The sequence below is a fragment of the Thamnophis elegans genome, chromosome Z, assembly GCF_009769535.1.
Source record: "Thamnophis elegans isolate rThaEle1 chromosome Z, rThaEle1.pri, whole genome shotgun sequence".
Classification (NCBI taxonomy): Eukaryota; Metazoa; Chordata; class Lepidosauria; order Squamata; family Colubridae; genus Thamnophis; species Thamnophis elegans.
The window spans coordinates 103,739,794-103,763,759 of NC_045558.1; the positions used below are offsets into that span (position 1 = coordinate 103,739,794).

Below are 23,966 nucleotides of genomic sequence, written 5' to 3' on the forward strand. Positions count from 1 at the left end.
GGAGAATACGTGATAACAAGCAAAACACACCAAACAGTGTAATGTATCTTAAAACAAATAGAAGGTGCAGAAGAAGCAAAACAGAATAGGTTAAAACCAGTTGGGAAAATATTATTTAGTTTAAAAATTGCAATACTTTGACTATCAGCATCTTTAGTTCAGATTTTCCCAACCTAGGCAGTCTCTAGATTTCAATCCCCCAGAATTCTTCAGTCAAAATAATCATTACTTAGAATTCTGAGACTGAAGTCCACAGTTGCAAAATATCTAATTGCATCAGCCCATTATCAGGTACTCCTAACACCCGTGCTTAAGCAAGGAAAGTCTTCTCTTTGGTCATGGTGTCTCACATAGAAATACTATTTTCAACTCTTCAGGCATTTGAGCATCAGCAAATTCTTTCTGCTTTTTTATCGCCAACTTCCAGCATATTAAATGAGTTTGCCTAATCTTCACTATAATTGAACCAGTGGAGACTAGATTTGGTGAAGTACAGTTTGAGGAAAGAATGGCATATAGGAAAAAAGTGTACATCACTGTAGGCTGCTAAGGACCCTATAAATAGATTTAAGTTAATTAAAACTAATTAACCCCTACACTTGCTTAGATAAGCAAGAAGTCCAGTGAAACAGCTAACCAGGTTATATTCTGCAGGAAATCATACTCTGGAACTAAGACTGACCATTTCCCAAATAATAAAGACAAAAGAAGCTGGACTCTTACCAAGGATACAGGATGGTGCCCATCCACTGTAAATTACTGATAGGATTGGCAAATAGAATAACTGAAGCCAAAATAGTGAAGAACTTGCGAGTCGTGGTGACAATAGAGCAGGTCAGAGGCCCAAAATAGACCACAGTCATGAAATGAAAGTCTGCAATAATTAAAAAAAAGGGGGGGAGGAGGGAAACATGCAGGCTTGTTCAGAAATGTCTTGCATCACTTTGATCTTGTAGCCTCTCTGTAGAGACATCTTCCCTCCAACTGTTTACCATAGATTATCTTTTTTTTTGTATTGAGCTTGCATAAGGCAACTTATAATTATGAGAATGTTTGAAAGAAAAATTGCAGACAATCTTGGAATATAAAGTAACCCCCCCCACCCCCCCGCCCACACACACCTTTGTCCCTAAATCACAGCAATGAGGCAGAAGGTCTAATATCCTTTTCAAAAGCAATGTCCTTTGTATTGTCCTCAACAAATATAAAGGAAACAAAAGCAGGGCCATTTCCTTTTTCGGGCAAAGGCGAAAGACAGAAAGAAAAGCAGTACTTTAAATCTTCTGAATTGGTAACGCAACAAAAACATGCAACCTTGGAAACAGCATAGAAGGAAGAAGACAAAAAAACAAAGAAAATCCATTTCAAGCAAAGAGACTGAGGTGAAATTTATAATGGTAACAGCACCACAGTAGGAAATTTATTATGTGATTGGAAAAATTGTTTCAAATAATAAATAGTCTCTGGTATTTCTGGAAGGCTTGCTTTAATCATGCCTTTATTTCATATATCACTTTAAATAATTCTGTGAATTAGAAGGCTTTTAATTTTGTATTAAAAAAATTAGCCAACATGAAAAGGAGAATTTGGGGACATAACCAAAGCAATAATTAAAGTCATCCAAAGCCATCTAAAATTTGTGAGCCGATAATAAACTCTGGGTTTAAAGCAGATGATTCTGGATTGTTTTGGCTTACATAATTATCCTGCAATCAGATAGCAAGTAAAAAAATCATCCTCCTTATCCACTTTAAGGTTGGACAACTTGCATATGCACCATATAATTTAGTTGCAGGTTTTGTTAAACCGTATTCATGATTTTATGTAGCCAGTTGAATACACCAAAATGTATTTCACACAAGAAAATCTTATGAGGAACAGAGTTATATTTTTGGAAGGGATGAATGAAGTATTCTACCCTGATATAATCTCACAAATAAGTCATATGGGAGAGGGGGCATCACCTACAGGTAGTCCTCGATTTATAACAATTTGTTTAGTGACTGTTCAAAGTTACAACAGCACTGAAAAAGTGATTTATGACTGTTTTTCACACTTACAACTGGTGCAGCATTTCCATGTCACATGAACGAAATTGAAATGTTTGGCAAACGATTCATATTTATGACGGTTTGCAGAGTCCCAGAGTCATGTGATCCCTTTGATGATCTTCTCTCAAGCAAAGTCAATGGGGGGAGCCAGATTCACTGAACAACCACGGCAAGAGAGGTCGTAAAATGGGACAAAGTTCACTTGAAAGAAATTTGGGGCTCAATTGTGGTCATAACGTGAGGATTACCTGTATTTGAGAAATAGCTGGTAACATCTTCCTTGTAACTACATAGCATACAACTTCCTTGTACGACATAGCACATACCGTATTTACATCCGTGGTACAGCATAATGTTGGCAGTTAAAGCACCACATTGGCTTAACAGAAAAAACTAGTTGCTTACCCTGACCTAAAGCACTGGTTAGGCCAAAGAGAAGGATATTATAGATGATGGTAGGATAACGCTCAGTGAAACTCAAGAATTCCCAAAGCTCACCTGTAAAGAGATACCTAGGAAAAAGAAAGTATCATGAGAAAATAGAACAGAATAATAAAATCTCTCCCTGTGCTTTGACCATCTGGTGACCAGTCCTATTTGGCTCCCCAACCATATTCTTTTAACTGGACATGTTCGACACAAGCAGTGAAATTCAGGATAATGCAACCTTGCAAGGTACAGATTCACTAATACATCTCAGCATTCCCAGCATTCCCAGCATGGCTTCCTCTTAGGCTAGAGAGGAAAAGTCAACTCTTGACTGCTGTCCTGAAAACACAGGATGGAACTGGTAGACCTGATTTCCCTCAGGGGAAGTGATAGAATAGGCCTGTTTCCTAGGAGTTATCAAAAGCCATTCTCAATAGATGGGACCTGGAGAGAGCTGACCCTATTTGAGCCGATTGGTTAGGAAGATCAGTATGGGAGAGGGTGAATGCAGATGACCTTGCTGAAAACCCTACAGGGCCTTAAATATGCAATCAGCATCTTGGAAATTCCTGGAAGCCAACTGGTGACCAATGCAGCTTGTGCAGTAAAAGGAAGAGAAAGACCCTTTTTTCTCTAAAACAGATTTCCTGGAGAAATGGGGAATCTGAAGTCTTCTGGATGGGGTGCCAGATGCTTCTAATCATTTATAGCCAGCCAATATGCATATGGCCAGGGATGATGGGAGTTGGCAGCTCACAAATTTTGAAGGTAGTAAGAGAGGGAGGATTTTATCAAGGATGTTCTCATAAAATAGAAGAGATGGATAATCTGATGCTAGAAAAGTTTGCTTTTACAGAACTGGACAGATTGGACCTTTCATTTAGCTGTGCACACTTCTCGCAGATCCCCGCCCAGGTCAGAAGGCACTGGGGCATTATTTCTGCATCTTTTAGTCAATTCAGAAGCCGACTGGTACCTTGCTTCCTGGACACTTTAACATAAAGAGGACCAGCCGATCAGCACACAAACCCTTTTTACAGCTTCTGCTGAATTACACTCCACACTATTTCTGTAAATGCCAGTTGATTGAAAAGAGGGGAACAATTGCTCTCCAAATTACTTTGGCTGCAAGGGCTGCTCCTTTTCATTAATTATCCAATCTTTTCTCCTAAGGTAGTCTCTCTGGAGAGGATCTAACCATCGCACACAAAATAAAGGGTATGGCTTAACTCTTTGCAGTCAAAGGAAATCAGAACCATGTCTATATTCCTGGAACAGGGAGACACCAAATGGAGGAACAAAGAGTTACTGCCACCTGCATTGGGATTCCCACATACCCAAACTGGCCAGGAACAGTTTTTGGGAGAGAAGGGGTTGCCAGATGGCTGCTGCAGGAGCAACAAAGCACCACTGCTTGCCCTTCTCGAGAAGAGCTATCACATTTCTGAAAGAAGACAAGATTGGGTGAGGTATGAATTGTGATATTAAAGCAAAATAGGGGCACATGCAAGTTCTACTAGGGTAGCTGTCCTATGATGTTATTTTAAACAAGCTTCCTGAATAATTGAGCATTATACAAGGCAATATTTACCCTAATCAAATTAACAGCAATCTATGTGTAGAAACAACTTTAATTAGGTGAATATACAGTACCATAAAACATTATATATGAAGATAGAAGGAGATACTGTCTACCAATTAGGCAACTGATGCTCCAAACTTTACAACCCAAGGATTCCCACAAGTCTCTAAAGTATTATACTTTGATTCCTTATGCGTGCATGCGTGTGTGCACATACACACAAAGAGTAACATATGCATAGCTTCCCATTTTTCTTCTGCCAAATTACTGAATTCAAATCAGCGATATTTTTCTTCTGCTGAATCAAAATAATATTCTTACCAGCACCAGGACCAAAGTGGACCATAGATTAACATTTAACATCATATGATTGGAACCAGTCTGGTAGTGAGCTCTCATATGGTCTTGAGACACCCCAGTTAAACCATCCAGAGTCAAAGACAGCAACTAAAAATGATGAAGGGAAGAGAATCAAAGTCTAATGTTGATGAAGAAAAATACTACTGCTTTGAACAATATATACCCCCTGCAACCTCACAAAAATGTGAAAATACTGTCCTTTGGGTTCAAATATTAATAGCATTTGCAAATTCTATTAACTGAGTTCTGTTCAGTTTAGTTTAGCCCCTTAACTGACATGTAAGGATGGAAAGTTGTCATTCTTAAAAATTCATCTTGCTGGAAAACTTCCAGAATAATTTTGATGGTAAATTTACATTTATATTTTAGTAGGGATTGCTTTCAGGAAAATAAAATAATTCTATTGGTCGTCTTTTCCTGACTGTTGGAAATACAAACTTGGACAAAGCCTGATGTTTGCAAATTTGCACATGAACCAATCACATCCTACTAGTCACCTAATATCAACAATCATTATTTTCTTTTTTCTTCCTTTCCTTTTTTTCCGTTAAACTCATTGTGGATGTCTAACCTTTAAAGCAAACAAATTAATATTAGAAACAGAAAACTGATGGCAGAAAAAAGTTTAAAAGTAGATATCATACACTTAGAAACTGCATTTTTTTTTACCAATTTTCCAGCAATGCCAAATCATTTTCCATGTTATAAATTACCCACTGAACATCAACTCTATTACACACTTTGCATCATCGGCAAAAAGACAAACCTTACCTAGCAATCCTTCTATTATTATATCATCAACCAACATAGCAAGCAAAACAGGACCTACAACTGAGCCTTTTGGCAAAATTACCTACCTGTGACTGGTCTGTGTTTCAGATATTGCCCCATTATCAATCAGACAATGGGATCTATTCCTGAGCTACCTTCCTATCCACTTAACCACCCAATGGTTAATCCCTAATCGATACAACTTTTTAATGAGTTCATTATATGGAACTGTATCAAATGCTTTGCTAAAATCCAGATAAGCTACATCCACAGCATTACTTTCATCCAAAACATTTGTGACATGATTAAAAAGTCAATCAGATTAGTTTGACATGACATGCATTCAGTAAAGCCATGTTGCTTTGAGTCCATTGAGTTGTGCACTTTTAAACATTAACAACTTGATGGAATATTGATATTGCTAGATAAAGAAGTGTAATATTTTGCTTGGCTACACCCACAGCAGCTTAAATTTACTAACACATCAATAACTGGATTTTTCTTTTCTTGGGAGATGGCCAAAAGAATCACTATTAATCCTCCCTATGTTTTTAGCCTTCCAAGGACCAAAAATCTGCCTTTTCCCCAAGCATTGAAGTAGGATGCTGATTGAACTGTGAGGCTGTTGGGTCTGGCGCCTGGGGTGGTATCTATTTTTATGAGCTGTTTGTTAGCTGACTAGAATCATTATATGAAATAGGCAGCCATATAACTCCTATAAATAACATTAAATAAATACATGCAATATTGGAAAGGCAAAAAAGGACCTGACTCACAGCAAGGATTTGAATTACCTTTCTAAAAAAAAAGAAAAAAAGCATTTTGGGTTGGGGGTTTGGGTTTTTTTTTTTAATTTGCTACAGAACTCATTCCCAAACTTTCTTTTACTTTCTCCAGGACTCTGCCCCCTTTTTGGTAGATGTTAAATCATACATTACTTATTAACTCTTATTTGTAGTAGGATGGAAGCTTGATTAATTGTTCCATGCAATAAAATATTTTAAAGAAATATTTACAGTTCAGTAAGTCACTGGAAGCTTAATGAAACATGCAAATAAAAATGCCAAGTGCCAAGGTAACTAAAGATTATGTTCTTGAGAGGTATCCCTCCCACTTCTCTACAAAATATAATTTAGCACCTGGCAATTTTTCTAATAGTTTGTTTTGTTTTGCTTTTTAAGAATTTAGAACTTACCAGCAGGAGTTCCCCATAACCGAAAATATGCTCATCCCCAACACTTCCTACATTTTTTGGCTTGTACATAAACAGGCCACACCTGTGACAATCAGTAAGACGCATAAATATTTGGACAATGGATATTTCTTCTTCAGCACTGTCACCCCCAGGAGCATGACTAGAAAAGGAAAAGAATGTTGGAAAAAGCATACTCTCAATAGTCCTGATAAGAAATTTAATTAACTAATGACCACTGCATATTATTTTGCAAATTGAAATCATATGAATAATTTCCCACAGGTCATTCTTAAGAATTCTGTGGAGTCTTCAATCCTGAACCTAAAGCTGCTAATCTATCTCACCTCACTCAGATAAACAGCTGGTACTTTCAGATCTGAACATGAAGTGATCCAACCCTACTAGCCACACAGTATCAACAGCCATTGCTTTCCATTTTTCCTACTCTTCCGCTTCCCCGAATACCACCTTAAACTATTATGGAATTTCAACTTTAGAAGCCAATAAAGTTACATTAAATAATCAGGTTCAATTGATGTGGGCAATGTATCTGAAAAGTTCCCTGGCACGCATGGTTTTCAGTATAGGATCAGGGATTGCATACCTGGGATGGGTTTACAGGACTTTCCAAGGACCTAAGAAAGTTAAAAAAGAAGGAAGAAAGAGATTCACTTGGCTATAATCACTTAAATCTCTGGCACTTGAAGATTGTGAATAACTCAGGGGGTGGGGGGACTAGCTGCTTAAGGTGCAGAGTTCATTATTTTCTAAGTAGAAGCCACACACTTTTATAAGCTGAATATTTCCTCTTTCTTTATAAAGCCATTACATTCTATGTTTATTTTAAAGCTGTGGTAGTTCCTTCATGAAGCTCTTCACTCCCACAGCTATTTTTTCCTATTTTTCCCCTTTCTTTGCTACCTCTTTACTTCCTATTCAGTTTCTCTTTTATACAAAGAATCACATTTGGCCACTCTTTTTCTCCTATAGGCACTGTGTGTTCTGTTGGTCTTGGGGTCATAGTAAGTGAAACAACTCTACCACATCTGGAACCGGTCCCTTCCACATCTAACACATATTTTAAAGGCAGATATATGTATGTATGTATGTATGTATGTATGTATGTATGTATGTATGTATGTATGTATTGTATTTGTGCTGATAAATAATAAAGGGAGACTAGTATAGATCTATTTCAAGCTATTAGCTCTCATCAGCTAGCCATACCCTTACTGGGATTAGAACCTGTGCTATATTGCATCTTAGGCAGATGTGTTAACCATTAAACCCAAGGTTCTTCTCCTTATCAGCTGAGCCAGGGAGAAAGGTATATATTTAAAGTCACAACACCTGGTATGCCCAAATATGGGAGGAAATTCACTGCTTCCATTCTCTGTCCATCGGCTCATCACAAGAGACCATCCAGACAGAAAACCCAATATTTTTACTGTTGCCTTTGTTACATTTGTGTTGTATTTGTGCTGATAAATAAATAAAGCTATTTAGCTCTCATCAGCTAGCCGTACCATAATCCATAATCTCCCTTTATTTATTTATCAGCACAAATACAACATATATACATATACATATATACATATACATACACACACACACACACACATATATATATGTTGTATTTGTGCTGTGTCTTGTGACGAGCTGATAGACAGATAATGGAAGCAGTTAGCTTCCTCCCATAATTGGAGCATACCAGGGGTTGTGACACTATACACACACACACACACACACACACACACACACACACACACACACATATATTTACTTGACGAACTACTGAGTTGAAGAGTTGAAAAACATGTTCATACATCAATGCCTGTTCCTTTAACAATATTCAAAATGTTATTTATTGGGTTTAGCAAAAGAGCGTAAACATTCTCTTCAATAAAACAAATCATGCTGGGGAGTGGGAATGGGCGAAAAGGTCCTTCATTTGTCCTATAATCTTCTGTCCTTGGAGATTCCCTCCAGATACACCAAGGGAGCCATCTGTGGAGATGGAGACCATTGTGCACTCCCTACAGGGTCCCACTGACAGCCTCTCATGAACAACCGTAGGATATTCCACTGGCAGCAGAAACTGCTCAGCTTTGTAAGGACCTTCAACCAGGACTGCAAGAAATGGCTAATGGGAGCTCCAGAGCAAAGCAACATACATCTTTTTAGTAGTGTTTTATTTTGGACTCCCAGGCGGTGGTATGGTAAAAATAAAACACATCTCTGACTGAGACAAAGACCATGGAAATACCAATGAACCAGCAAGCTTTTTGGAACCACTCAAGATGAAAATATAATCAAAAATAAATGGAAAAAAAAGGCAAGATTTTGATTTAAGAAGGCTATAATAAATTAAAAGTCCAGGCAGCTTTGGAACAGCTTTTATTATAGGATTTATTTATTTTATTCATTTACAAAATGTATTGGCTGTCCATCTTACAACAGCGTAATATGATAATATTTTGGAAGTAATTATATAATTTCTGAGAATTCAAATGTTTTTGTCTATCTTAAGTCAAAACAGAACTTAAGACTTTATTTCAGGAACTGAATACTAAAGGTAATTAAAGATAACCATGCAGAAAACAAAAAAAGTGTATGATTTTTTTATTTTTAGTTAGTATGAGGATTTACAAAATGACACAAAATCTGTAACATTAAAAATATTCAAGAGGGGAGGGGAAATAAGAAAATATCAAAATGTAAATATACAAGCGGAAAAATGATATGAATTGGCATATGTTAAATAACAATTATAGAATGTATATTTAAGAGTGAATTTGAAAGGAAAAATAAAAAACTTTTTACAAAAAAAATATTTCAAGAGATTTTCAAGCTGGGCCAAACATTAGTAGCTACAACATCAGAAAACAATGATGTCTAGTTTTATGGATAGACCATATCCAAAAGAATACCTGAAGTACTGCAGAAATACCTTAATCAGAAATGCTAGATACTTTTTTAAGTATGGTTTATAAAATAAGAGGAGATAGCTAAAGTAGAATTAAAAATGACAAGCCAAGAGAATGATCCTGAGGAGGACTTTTTATTGGATACACAAAAGAAGCGGATTGAAGTTTTGAAATCAAAGTGGAAATACAAAATAAAGTAGATTACAAGAGAGGAGACAGTGAGAGTGAAATTATACATCATAAGCCAAGAGAATCCCCCTATTAAGGTTTTTTTATTGGATATAGAAAAGAAGCTAGATAAAACTTTAAAAATAAAACTACAAATACAAATGGCAAACAAGACTATGACCTGGATGCTGATTTTTTTACTGGATTTAAAAAAAAGGTTTGGTAAAGTTAGAAGACTCTGCCATGGGAAAAAGAAAAATTATAGACACCTTATTTTGACATTTGAATGAATTAAAAATCTAGATTGTTAGGTAAATTAAAACATCTTTTTATAAAGCTGTGGTAACTCTTTATAGACTTTTTCTGACACCAGGATTGAAAAGTTGATGATTTCAGGGTTTTTCTATTGATTAGGGATGGGTTAAAGAAAGAGAGGTAAATCTATAGAGGGTGAGTGTTATCAAATTAGTTTTTACTTGTGATAAATATAAGAAGATCAAAGTCATTTTTTATATATTTCTGTTTCTTTAATATATGCTTTCTCTTTATTTTTCTTTGGAATCCTTGGTATTCTCGTGAGCTAAATTGTTGAAGATATTTCATTACCCAATTAGGTAACATCATCAATCCCTTCTTTCTGTGTACTCTTTTTCTATTCTTTTGCTTTTTCTGAGTTTAGTTTGTATTTACTTTTATTAGTCTAATTAAAATAATAATATTTTCCCCTGTTCTATAAGAATGCTTCTAGTAGTTGTTGCTGTTTTAAACTGACTACAATCATATCTCAATATTTGACTGTTTGAAATTCATCAAATTCGGTACTCAACGTATTTGAAACAAAAATTTAGTCCTAGCACTCGTGTTTGATTGGTACTTGACACACAAGTTGGAACTGTTCGGTGTCATCTGCTCCATGACTCACTACCCTTTCCAGCCAAAACAAAGGGTGATGTGTTAGTTACATGGTTTGTTTGATACTTGTAGTTAAATAAGTTGTGGTTGTTTAGTATGAATCGCACCTCCGGAACTAATTAATGATGAGTACTGAAATATCACTGTATATATTATGTAAATAACAGTTATATATTAAGGAATTATATGCCACTAGATTTGGGAGACTGGAGTAGCCTCATACCCTATAGCTAGGTAAGTAAATCAACCTCTTAATCTTAAAAAATCAGGGAATTTTTCTGTTTAGCAAAAAGCTTTGAGGGAATATAAAATTCTGTTGAAGTAATCTCTCTGAGCCTTGACAAAACTGTAATCTGAAAATACTGAAATTAAGCCTAGAATTTCTTAGTTCTCCTTCCAATACAACAAATTCTGAATAACCATGGCAATATAATGCCATTAATATAAGCAATATGGGAATTAATTATCTGGCTCTTTTCTACACTATTATATGATTTTAAGTAAAATAAGATGCCAAGCTCTTCATTAGCAAAAAGGAAGAGATATCCCTTTTCCTATCTAATCTCCCACCAGCCATCAAGCACCCACACCTACTCTCTTCTCTTTTTTACTCTTTGCTCTTTTTCACCTGAGTTGGGTAGTTGACAACTGAAGTGCTGAGTTGCTGGACACCATTGCTCCTAGATAGGAGAGAGAACAAGCTGCGTAGAGCCAATTCTGAGTCCGGTCCACCTTGACAGCATCAAAAAACTGGATCACTGGTAGGAAAAGTTTACATTAAACACAAATATGTTTAATTTGGGGACAGCAAAAGGTAAAACAATTTCCTTCCTTCTGAGGGAGAATATTTGCAGCTCAATGCTGAGCTGTAGAGCTCTTGGTATTGTTCGAAGATGTTTCATTAGCCAATGAAATTGATAAGATTATCTTTGGGTAATGAAACACCTGAAAGCAAACAATCAAGCTCCAAGAGCCCTAAGAACTCCATAATTTTCTGTTTTCAAGATCTCCTCCCAAAAAAGGGAGTGGGGGGGTGAGAAGATGATCTGACTATAAAGTACTTTTATGTTGTTTGCCAAGTTAGCAACAATCTAACATTCATTCAAATAAAAATGAAATAAAGCTAAAATTAAATTTAAATCTTTTCCTGGCAAGAATTCTTTCAGCCAAAGAGAATACAGAAAGTCCTCAACTTACGACCAACCACTTAAGACCATGAAAAATTACAACAGACCTCTCAAAGGTTAACACTGTTATGCTACAGCACCATCACAGTCATTTGCCGTATCACTGACTGCAAAGACTCTCCAGGATGCCCCCACCGGCCTAATCACCTCCACTACCCATCCTGCCCCGCCAAGCAAAGGCCTGCTTTGCTATCCCGTTAGATTCCACATAGTCCTCCCCACTTTGGTCACCAATCACTCACTTACTTTTCAAGGATCTCCAGAGCTGAGGTAGTCAGGGTAGGAAAGAATGGCAGGCTGCTCCGCTGCTGGGCCACATGGCTATCTTTTTCTGTGTGCAGCTATAAACACTTTGACCCTGCAACCTGTGCTGGTGCACGGTGTGATTGTAGAAGCAATGGCTTGGAAAATGACAGTCACTTGTGGGATTCAAGCAACAGAGTGTTTCGTTTTCCAAAGAAAAAGTAAGTTGTTCATATAGGAATGTCCATTTGCTCCAATGGCATTACTGAGTTGTTTGGGAGCCAAACCTTTATTCACTGGCAAAGAAAGCTGCTTTCCCTCCCCATTGTGCTAACACGGTGCTAATCAGGAAGGGGAGCCAGTTGTCTTTACTGGTGGATTAAGGTTTGGATCCTAAAGAGCTCACTAATGCAGGCAGAGCAAAACAGACCTCCATTTAAGGAAGCTTTTCTTTTCTATAAGTGGTTGTCATTTTCCAAGCTGGTCCTTCCATGATCAGGCTGTGCAGCCGCAAACTGCTTCATTGCTGGGCTGTATAGGTTTCTGGTTCAAAGCAGTTTATGGCTGCACTCAGAAAAAGACTGCCACTTACTGATTTTGCCATGTGGCCCAGCAACAGAATGGCCTATCCCACTTCCCTACCCCAACTCCCTGAACTTTGGGGGTCTGCAAAAGAATGTGATTCTAACAGGGGAAAGGAGAGTGGGATGGCCAAGCAGCTGTGGGAACTCCCAAGGTGGGAAGTGAGACATGTGATATCTTGGAGTGTGGGGGAAGCCTTGGGAGATCTGAAGCAGTTTGGGTTGTGCCTGAAGTAGGTCTCAAGTACTCGCCCAAGAACCCCATGTTCCACCTAATGACCTGCATGTTCATTTAACAATTGCATCAGGGAAAGCAGGGATGGGGATTTATTAAGTGAAATGGGTCACTTAAAGGATGTCACAGCTTCCAACTATAATGGGCAGACTCCGTTATGATTGTAACTCGAAGACGATTTGTGTTATATGTGATCCCCCCCCCCCCCAGTATTCTTTAATGCTTTCTTTCCAGAAAATGTAAATAAATTTGATGTTAGGAGCAGCCAGTAAAAAATGAAGAAAAAGTGGGTGCTCTTCAGACCTATAGACATCCCTCGTCTTATACCACAATTTAGATTGGAGCTTCTGCTGCTAAGTGGTGCAACTCATTAAAGGAGTTACACCTCAGTTTTATGACTATTTTCACATGGTTTTTAAGCAAATCACTGTGACTGTTAAGCAAATCCAATTTTGCCTTTTGCCTTTACTTCTAGGAGGCTGACTAAGAAAATGATCACATGACTGTGAAGGGCCCAAATTGGCTTTTCGCCATACAAGGATGCTAAGATGGTCATAAATGCAAGAACCAGTCATAAGGCACTTTTTTAGCATCTAACTTTCAGTGGTCATTAAATGAATCACCATACGTTGAGGACTACCTGAATTACCTGCTGTACAGTTGTTCTGAGTTTGTTGTTTTAGGCTCAGAACATCCTGTAAGGTTAAACAAAAAACAATAGCAGACATTTACAGTATAGTCAGACAATTACATTGGGTAGGAAGCAGTTCAACTCAAAATGATTAGCATACCTCTAATTGTAATATGTATGTAGAATACTTAGTTTTACCTAATCTCCAACTACATTAAGTAATAGGGGAAAATTAAAAAGGACTATGCCTCTACCTGTGGTTATGTTTTAAACACAAAGAGGCAATCAGATTTATCTATTGTGGCTACTTTTCAGTGCTATGTATCATGGAGATTCACAAAATTGGTTAGTTCAATAACCCTGCATAAACATATTAATGAAATTTTGATAGGAAGGGACACTCAAGAAAATGCCAAGAGTAAGGTACGAGAGATGTCTGTACAAATCTCTAACTCCCCACATGTCTCTGCAAATTATTATTTTCTATTGTCATTTGCTTGCAGCAGTAGAAGGGGACAATAAAAAGTAAAGGAATTTACAAACATATATTTGAGAGGATTCCGATGAAGAATGAAAAGGAATGGGCAATGTGTTGTAATTAAGGAGAAAATAACTTTATTTTTTTCTTTTGTCCAAATATAATGTGCTGCTTTCATTGGGATGGGATATATAAGAGCACATAAATTATTTTTCATACATTTTAACAAAACATATGAGAAGAAAAAAATATAGCTGTTCTTTAATGTAGCTTTTCTTTAAAAACACATAAACAACAGCATGCTTCTCTATATTTACCCATCCATTATGCTAATCATCAATGGATTTCAATAGATATAGCTAGAGAAGAGTGTCTTTTTTAATGTGGAATGGGAGGGAGGGGAGGGAAATAAATGAATTCTTTAGCATGGTTGTCCCATTCTTCTCTTTCTAAGAACCACCAGAGAACAATGACTCCTGCCACAATAAGCAGCAGAAAAGAGAGATTGAAGTTTATGCATGAATTTGAAATAGCCAGGCAAATCAAATCACAGCCAGCAGTGTCCTCTGGTGGGAAGGAGCATGGTTCTCAAAAACACCAAGAAAGTGGTATGATATAACTTATGCCTACCACCTTGTTTTTCCTGCCCTGCTTATAGATTTCACTAGTTATAGTACATTGTGTACACACATACACACAAATGGTGTTTGGATTTGGAGTCTTATAACAGAATCCAGAATCAAGAAAATGTAAAACAGATAATTTGCTGATTTATTTTTTAATGTACTTACTTAGCTTAGCGAAAATGGCATTCATCACACACTGAATAAAGACTAAAGACAGAGCATATCTGAATTTCTCCTGCTTTGCTCCTTCCCCATATTTGCCTCTTGTACTGTAGGGGGGAAAACACATAGGAGGAAGAATCAGTTGCCAAAGATGCCATACATAGAAAGGCATCCACACTACTTTCATGTATGGATTTAAAATTGCGAGACTCAGAGAACATTTGTCCCCATCCACAGGTTCCACCAATGAGTCAAAGGCAATTATCTACAATCTTTTCTCTGGAAGTTACACTCACTAAAAGAAAACTCAGCACTAAGCAAATGCCCTTGTTGGACAACCTTTGTCCTTTCACAAGAATATGCAAATTATTGCTTTTATTATATTGATGAGATTTTCCCAGCAGGACCACTAGATAGCAGCGTGCTAACAAAAGAAATATATTGAAAGATCATATATCATCTGTTTAAGGTGGAGGAGGAAATAAAAAGAAATGATTTAAGATCAGAGAGAGAATCCTATATTGGAAGAGTAATATAAAATCTCAAACCTCTTACAAATTAACTAGAAAAATCAAAGTAGTTATTATAACTCACATTTTTTAGAGCAGCTTGAAAACGGCACTTATTTTTATACCATGAAATTGTAATTTACTTTTTATATTTTTAAGTAAATAATTCTAAAAAAAATAATGACTTGAGGTAAACCCAATATGAAAAAATGGAATTAAGTTCACTGAACACAAACATACTTAAAGTACTTTTTTATTAGCACAGTGAAATTCTATGTGAAGTATGACTGTTCAATTGTTATTCCTAAATAAGTACAGCAAGAACTATAGCTTAAGGCTATATTACAGATTACATATAATTCTGTATTTATTTTAAACCATTAACCTTAATCATTTTACTGATCAGTTAATCTCTGCATGTAACACAGAAATAATAAACAAATGTTACAAAATTAGGGCTCTATTTTTAAAGAAACAACTGACTGGAATGTGCTTCGCTATAAAATACTGCACTAATCTCTGAAAGATACGTGACCAAGCCGAAACCCCTTCCTTAGTTTCAATTGGTCATCTATAAACTCTAATAGATAGCTTAAAATCTCAGTGAGGCATCAATACACATATACTGCCAAATTCCATTGTAGGAAAATTTCTATACTTTTAATAACCATAAACGGAAAAAGTCTGTATAATTATGTTTTTGTCCACTATCCATCTATAAGCAATAGTAAATCATACTCATCTATGGATTTCTATCTGATGCACAACTGTTAAACTTTTACTCTAGATTTAATTGGACAGGATCCATTGATTCAATAGATCGTATTTGGATTACCGTAAATTCTGCGGTTATGTAGATAGTCTGATTTTTTTCTATAGTCCGGATATAGCACATTTAACAATATGATCTTGATAAAATGAAGCAGAGGCTGTCAGAAAGAACGACAGCAGATTTCGAAAGAGGAATGGGGAACCTGCATGTCGTTATCTCGGTCACAATAACCCAAGTGTTTTTTTAATCAGATAAGGAGCTTAGACGGAGTGATCAAAGGGACAATATCTATTAGGAACGACAGCAATTGGGAAGGAAGAGGTTTCTCAGAGGATACAGTGAAGTCTCCGCCAGCCAGAACCAAAAGCATCCCTGCCAGCCCTGCAAAAAAGCGTTCTCCTCAAGTGACTTACATTGTCTCTTGCAGGACGCCGTACCAGAAGTAACACACGAAGACACCCAGACAGCAGACAGGCAACCGTAGCCGTTCGGAGAAAAACCAAGCCCCTCTGCCTCCTGACCCTCCGGTCGTCCCCATGACCGACAGCGCAGTAGTTTCAGGTCCAGATACTCTCAGTGGTGATATCTCCACGCACTCATCCCGCACCGGCAACGACGGTGGCGGAAAAGAGGGCCTCATAGAGGCGGCTGCGCCGTGTACTAAAAGGACCTTTCCAATTCCACGTGGAGGTATCTAGCACGCTGCCTGACTAGCCTAGCCCTGCTGAAGAGAAACTGCCGGACGAAAAAGGATTTCGGCATCCTTTTTTTTCTTTTTCCCATGCAGTGCTATGTGTTCGTTTGCTTTTCTGTGCTGGAAAGGCACCTCTACGCGCCACGAATTTATATAGGGGCTTAGAACGAACAGGGCGATTGTTTTAGACGTCATCAAACGCGCCTGCCGTGATTACCCGGCCGAGTCGAACTTCGTGTCATGTTTTCATTGATGGTGGGAAGGGGTGGGAATGACGTTCCCGAGAGCAACGGTTGTGGGGGCCGAACGGGGAAATAAAGATGGCAACGAAGCTGCCTGAAGGGCATTCGCTTTGTTCCTCTAGCAAATTGCTTCTTATGTAGCAGATTTTATTTGCTTACAGTTTAATTTAATTTTATTATTTTTATTTTATTATTTTATTTTATACTTACTTACTTACTGCCCATCTCCATCAAAGAGTAACTGTGGGTGGTGCACAATAAAATATCAAAATATAATTTCAAAATTAGTTTTTTAAGAGGGGGGTAAGAATATTTATGGCCCATTGAAAATCATTTGAAAGTCGAAAGAGGGCTCTTTGGACTCCAGCCAACCCCATGGCTGTGTGAACTTTCAGGCAACGCCTCATCCTCATAAAGGAGAGTATTGCACAAGGTGGGGAGCAATGGCAGAATTAAAAGAATTTTGACTGATGAGGTCTGCAGCACACCTTACTTGGTAATGGGACAAAAATGGTAGTCTGTCCCCATGCCATGTGGAATGTATTGCAACCAATACGTTGAATTAGACCCAGAACCAAACTACCACCTCTGGGCATTCAATATAGCTCACTTGGCTATATTCTGTACAAGCCGAAGCATATGTATACCTTTCAAGAGTAGATCCACATACATTGCATTGCAATAGTCCGAACGGGAAATGACTAGGGCATGAGTGACTGAGCAGAGAATCTCCCTATCCAGAAAAGGACGTAACTGGTGTACAACAGAATCAAGCAACAGTTCTGGCTTCAAGCAAGTCTTTATGTGCATGACTGCATTTCCACTCATGCTAGTAATACTATTACTAAATTTGCAGATGATTCAACCCGGGGGGGGGGGGGGATGAATCTGCCTATCAAGATGAGGTGTAACAGTTGCTTTCGTGGTGTGGAGACAATAACTTGATCCTTAACACAAATAAGACCAAAGAGCTTATAGTGGACTGTAGAAGAAATAGATCAGACATCCAGCCCTTGCTTATCAATGGAGACTGAGTGAAGCAAGTGGCCAGTTTTAAGTTTCTGTGTGTTATCTCTAAAAAGGACCTTACCTGGGGCTCTCACATTGCAGCACTGGTCAAAAGGACCCAGCAGAGAATAAACTATCTGAGATTTCTCGAGAAACAATGAAAAACTGCTGTTGACCTACCTCTGCACCATAGAGAGTATTCTAACTTACTGCATCTATGTATGGTTTGCCAATTTTAGTGACAGATAGGACTGCATTCCAGAGGGTCAATATTGCCCAGAGGATCATTGGTTGCCCTTTCCCCTCTTTGGAAGAGCTTTATAGCTCCCGCTGCCTTAAGAAAGTTCAAAACATTTCAAAGAGCCATCTCATCCTGGGCACTTTTTTTTTTTGAACTATTACCATTTGGCAGATGGTACAAGATAATAAAAACAAGAACAAACAGGCTGAAAAACAGCTTCTATCTCAGGGCAATAACCATATTGAATTCTATGGTATAATGCAATATTGGGTTTTCAATTTCAATTATATAGAATGTAAAAGATGTATGCTTGTGTTTTATTTTTATAATTGTAATGTATACTGAAGATGGCATTTAATTTCGTTGTACCATATGCAATGACAAAGTAAACTAAAGTTAACTAAGAGTTGTGAGTTCAAGAGACTCCCCCAGGTTGTGCACTGAGTCTGTCTGGAGTAATGCAACCACATCCAAGGTCAAAGATGATTGGCTCCTGGATATAGAGGACCCCACCATAGCCAGGACTTACCACGGTTTAGTGAAGTGCTGATCCATTGATTCTTGCTCTGCTTTCAGTTTCAATGGGACCAAGTTTGCCTTTGGCAACCTTTTTTAAATATTGCAAACCACTCCACCTTTCCCTACAGCAGGAGTGTCAAACTCAAGGCCTGTGGGCTGCATATGGCCCATGGAGTGCTTAGGTCTGGCCCCCAGGGCTGCCCTGGAAACAGCAAAGGACCGGTCTACGATGCCTCTACCAGCTGGCAGAGGGTTAGAGGAGCTCTGTTTTCGTTGGTAGAGGGTTGCAGAAGACCGTTGCAGATGAAACAAAGAGGGTTAGGATTAGAAGTCCTAAGGGATGGCAAGGAGGACAAGGGTTTGGCACTCTCCCTGGTCTCACCTTTCTCCATTAGAGACATTGGATTCCTCCCCAGCCCTTCCTGGGCCACCACACGCACTGACATGAGTGACCACACCACACCTCAGCCACACACAACCCCCCACCCCAAGGTCAAACACAACCCTGATGCAGCCCTCAATAAAATCGAGTTTGAAATCCCTGCTCTAGAGCAGCTTCTCAATTCAACTGCCCAAATTCCTAGCCAGCCACACATTTCAAAATTAGCAAAAGTTGAGAAACATTGCTCTGGACTTTTCTTATGCAAGCTCCTTTAACTATTTCTCATAGGGTTTAATTATCAGACTTCTTGATACCTCATTTGATCCTGTCCAGCCAAAGTTGGACATCATACAACAGACACATCCAATGAAAGTTCAACTGTTACCATCTGGACTAATTGCTTTGGTTCTGCAATTGAGACTGCACTGGATGTTTTTTGCTGCTATGTCGCATTGATTGCTGATGTTTTAACAAGTGATTCAGTGGCATTCTAATGGTAGTTCCTTCTCATATGCAGTCACCAAGCTAAATTTCTTTAATCCTGTACCCATAAAATTGATTTTCCTACCTGGATGGACCATCCTTAGATTTCATGCATTGTTCAACTATTATTTTGAATTGTGATTTTGACCTTCAAAGTATTTTAATTTACCCTGCTTGATATCACATGCTAATATGATAAACATCTGTTCAGAATGTTATTTTATAAATATAGCACTGGATTAAGAACATAGGCCACTTTACTATTTCCCCCCTTAAGTATTGTTGCAAAGCCATTTACTAACATTCTTGGAGTGTGGTTCAGTCAATTCCAAATCTATCAGAGTGCAAAACAGTCTAACCCACATCAATCCATTTTATCGATAGTGATAACTTTGGGATACCAAACTAGACACTATCATAAAGCCTGCACAATTGCTGCAGGCTTGAGATACTAGAATTATCTATCTGTCTGTCTGTCTGTCTGTCTGCCTATATCATCTATCTATCTATCTATCTATCTATCTATCTATCTATCTATCTATCTATCTATCTATCTATCTATCTATCATCATTATCTACTGGTATATAAATGGTTGTGTGTGTGTTTGTTTATGTGTGTGTGTATGTTCCAGCATAACTCTGTAACGCCTCAGCAATTTCTACCAAACTTGGTACATAGATGACACTCTCTGGAGAAAAATACTGTGGGGTAAGACACCCCTCCCACGGGGCGGGGGAGTGTTTCTGTTAAGATACAGCCTGTTGTACTGTATTGCCATACTAGCTTTTATTGTACAGCACAGTGGTGTTGCTATGGTTACGGCTTCACGGTACTCCACAAAGGGGCTCCATCTGGTAAGGGGGAAATCCAACATTAGAAATTACATTTGGTCCAGACATTTTCTCCCTATAAATAAATTTATGGACAATGTCGGGTTATTGGTTAGTATTCTCTAAAAATCTTTTTACTTTTCAAACTGCAACGAGGTTGCTATTTATCCATGTAGCTTTCTTAAAATTTTAAATCCTAATGGGGATTGTTCAAGTCTGTGCATACATTTTTAGGCTCTCCAATTCCTCTAACTTGTTTAATTATAATTTTAAGACCTAGTATTTGTTTATCTTTTTAAAATCTGCTTTCCTGGAATCCAAGATACATGAATGATTTCTCAGCAGTTAAATTAGTAGTAGGTAATTTGAACCCAACATGATTTTCTCTGTCTCCTTTTGCCCTCTTAATTCCTATTAGATAGCTAGCCCCCTTGTTTCTTCTTTCATCATCTGAAAAATACAATTCTCAGCAAAGCAGATAATAAACTTACATATTTGTGGCTGATAGTTTTCTGCAAAAGATGAGTTATTACCACTATAACATGATGAGTTGGATTACAAAGGCATTGTTCACATAGTCTACTGGATTTAAAAAACAGGCAAATGTATTGGCTAAAGTACCAGGCTGGAAACCTGGAGATGTGGGAGATCCATCTTAGCATGAAAGCCACCTGGGTGGCTTTGGGCCAGTCACTCTCTCTCAGCCCACCTCACAGGATTGCTAGTGTGTGGAAAATAGGAGGGAGTATTAGATATGTTCACTCCCTCAAGTTATTTGTAAAAATAATAAAGGCAGGATTAAAAAATGGAATTTACATAAATAAATGGCCTATAAGAAATTCCTACAATGGAGTATCCCTTTTATTTCTTGCTCCTTTTAATTTTATCCAGATACCTTCAACGGGATATTGAGGGACTTTAATTTCTTTCCAGGCATATGGCTTAAAAAAAACTCCCTAAAAACCACTCCATCTTTTTGTTCTACTTCTTTTGAACAAATAATATATTATGAATATTGTGTTCCACTCTTGATTCTCATCCCATTAGGTTTCTGTGAAACTTAAGTCTTGTTTACTCAAAGTTAGGCTTTCTCCTGTTTGTTACTTATGCATTAGGGAACAATACCATTCTTATTTGCAAATTCTTCGGTGTTCTTAAAATAAAGTGGTTGGAGGCTACCAAAGATCTAGCCTGGGCAGGGGAGTTAAGTTACAAGGATGGTATATTGCAGGGGCTATATAACCAGCAAGAAAAACCATACTAATTTATCTTCTGGTAACTGGATGTTTTATGACTGGCCTATTTATCATGGCAGCCAGTATGAATATACAGACATTTTCTGAGTGTAAGCACAAACATTCTCAAAATTTTAAATGTTACCAGTGGCTAAATGAAAAAAGTAATAGCTTAATGTATCTGAGATAGGGATAGATAATATATCACCACTCAATCCTTTAGACAGTTCTCATTCAGTTTTGTAAGGCTATAAATAATACAACTGCAAATATGAAAATCAATCCAAGCTATTTTACCATTACCTTCTCCTTTTTTTAAACATAATGCAGTATAAACATACTTGATACTCAAAATTTTTATGGTTATTTTAATTGTTTAAACACCAAGAATCTGCAAAAAAAACCTTTCAATTCAAGATGCAATGAACCTCTGAGGCTAAGATTGTTTCATTAAGCTTTTCATGGTGCATACAGTACATTAACATTTACAAAAAACTTCAAAAGTAGCTGCAAAAATACTGTCTTCAAAAGAAAATATAGTTTCTCTCTCAATTTCATAAAACCCTCCTAGTACAATCCATAAACTTAAGAACAAAATATGACTTCCAAATACACTTTGAAATCAAGGCATCACCAGGTTTAAGGCCTTTCTACTGAAGGGATTGCTAGAGGTATAAGATGAAGATGTAGGTGAACATAGGATCTTTGGAGTCTTCTTAAAATGAATAAAAAGCTGAGTGTATTTCCACTCATGGGCTAAAAGGGTTGTAGTGTCAAGATGCAACTGCCGAGTTCAATTTATTATAATAAAGAAAAATAATATGTTCCATTGGCAGCTGCATCCCTCAAGAATGGCTTGGGCTTCAATTTCATTTTGAAAAGTTCTTTGAAAAAAATAATAATTTTAGGAGGTCCATTTGGAAAAACCGCAAATAGGACATTCCTCCTTTGCTGTTCCTTCTTATGAAGGGACTCAAGATCTTTATCTCTAAGACACACCTTGAATAATTTACTTACTCAATTATCTGGTGCGGCATAATCATTAGGAAAGAAAATACTTCAAAGCATTTAACTGATTGTATTCCAGTGATGTGAGTGCCATACAGTGCAGAGCAAGATATGAAAAGAATCTTAACAGGGTTTTGCAGACTTGAGACCCCATGAAACACTACTCTGCTCAGTTTTTACCCAGTAACATCAACTGTTCAATCAGCATACATAAGTTCTGGCATTTTATATTCATTATATACTCTATTCTGTAGAAACCTTGAGAAACATCTCTAGGAACATTTAAACACCGTCAATGAGCTCTTGCCTCACACAGCAAGCAGAGAGAAAGACAATCCTTGTAATTAACTGTCTTATGTATTCCAAATGAGAAGATGCTATCTTTGCTCTTTGGATACCAGAGTAGCAGAACGACATTGACAGAGATGCTTAAGGAAAGAAGTGCTCCTTGAAAGGAGTCCAATAGCAATCTTTACTTTAAGGCTGTTGCTGGGATCCCTCAGTTTCCCTGCATCAAGGCACTTTTTTTGTACAGGCCTTAGAAGGACCATGAATTTATTTTGCCTCTACTCCACTCCCTGTTCTTCAGACAGCTACAGAACTATGAAAGAGGGCAGCGTCTTCAGGTTGGTGCCGTTTCCAGGACTCCAAACCTAATGGAGATTTTGGATTTTCACTGAAGTTGTCTCCACTCAAGTCTTTCTGTAAAGTGAGGATGGGGACAGCGGTAGTGGCTTGGCAAGAAGAAAATGTGCCTGAGGACTTTGGGTTGGGAGAGGAAGAGAAGTCTCTGTACAGGATATTTACTTTGGGAATAAGAGGCTTCACCAGACTAAACTGGCAGAAGGCAGAGCCTGTTGGTTTGAAGTAGACTTTGTTCTTATCAGGACAAGAAGGCAGGACAGGCTGATCAGGCCTAAAAATAAAAATCAGAATTAAAAGGTATGTAAGAATTAATGCTAACAACTATTTTAGATTTTGATAGGTTGCAGGATGACAGTACAAGAAGACATTTTTTAAAAATAAGCATGGACTGTTGTGTCTTTCAGCAAAAATGTGGGAGCTGCTCACTAAGAGCCTGGTGCAACAGACATGGTGCTTTGTGGGAAAACATTACCGGATTTTAACGTTTTCAGTTTACAATGTACAAATTCTTTATTACAGTGTCATAAACCCACTAACGTGCACAGTAGTCCATCCAAAAGACACTATGATTGCCAAGAAAGAAATAGAATGCAAGTATCAAAGCATCTAATTACTTTTCAACCCTAAATATTATCATCCCAAATCAATTTTGTATATAGAATCATTGAACTGATTTGGCAATGAAACAAATAGATGGATTGCATTCATACATTTGAAACTCTCCTCTAACCTTGTCTCAGAATAAACTCAGTCCACACCACAAATGGGTTAGATTATGGGTTGATGAGCTAGAACAGAAAAGATTTCTAAATGATTTTTTTTTAAAAAAACGTATATTAGAAATCAGATAACACCTACA

At 37.6% G+C, this 23,966-nt stretch overlaps 2 protein-coding genes across 3 annotated transcripts in view; both read right to left on the reverse strand.

Annotated features, from left to right (window-relative positions):
- Positions 1–2,457: 2,457 nt before the first annotated feature.
- Positions 2,458–16,658, reverse strand: SLC35B1 (solute carrier family 35 member B1). The gene is given in 9 exon segments (XM_032235333.1): positions 2,458–2,563; positions 4,384–4,509; positions 6,389–6,465; positions 6,468–6,548; positions 6,993–7,023; positions 11,024–11,043; positions 11,046–11,153; positions 14,542–14,645; positions 16,233–16,658. Coding segments are annotated over 9 exon segments (792 nt in total). The 5' UTR covers positions 16,460–16,658; the 3' UTR covers positions 2,458–2,545.
- A 5,137-nt stretch (positions 16,659–21,795) lies between these two features.
- FAM117A (family with sequence similarity 117 member A) overlaps positions 21,796–23,966 on the reverse strand; it is a 36,866-nt gene continuing 34,695 nt past the window's right edge. For both annotated transcript variants that reach the window (XM_032237884.1, XM_032237883.1), the window contains one exon: positions 21,796–23,378. In XM_032237884.1, the coding sequence (XP_032093775.1) occupies positions 23,048–23,378 (331 nt within the window). In that variant the 3' untranslated portion in view covers positions 21,796–23,047. The remainder of the gene's footprint in view (positions 23,379–23,966) is intronic.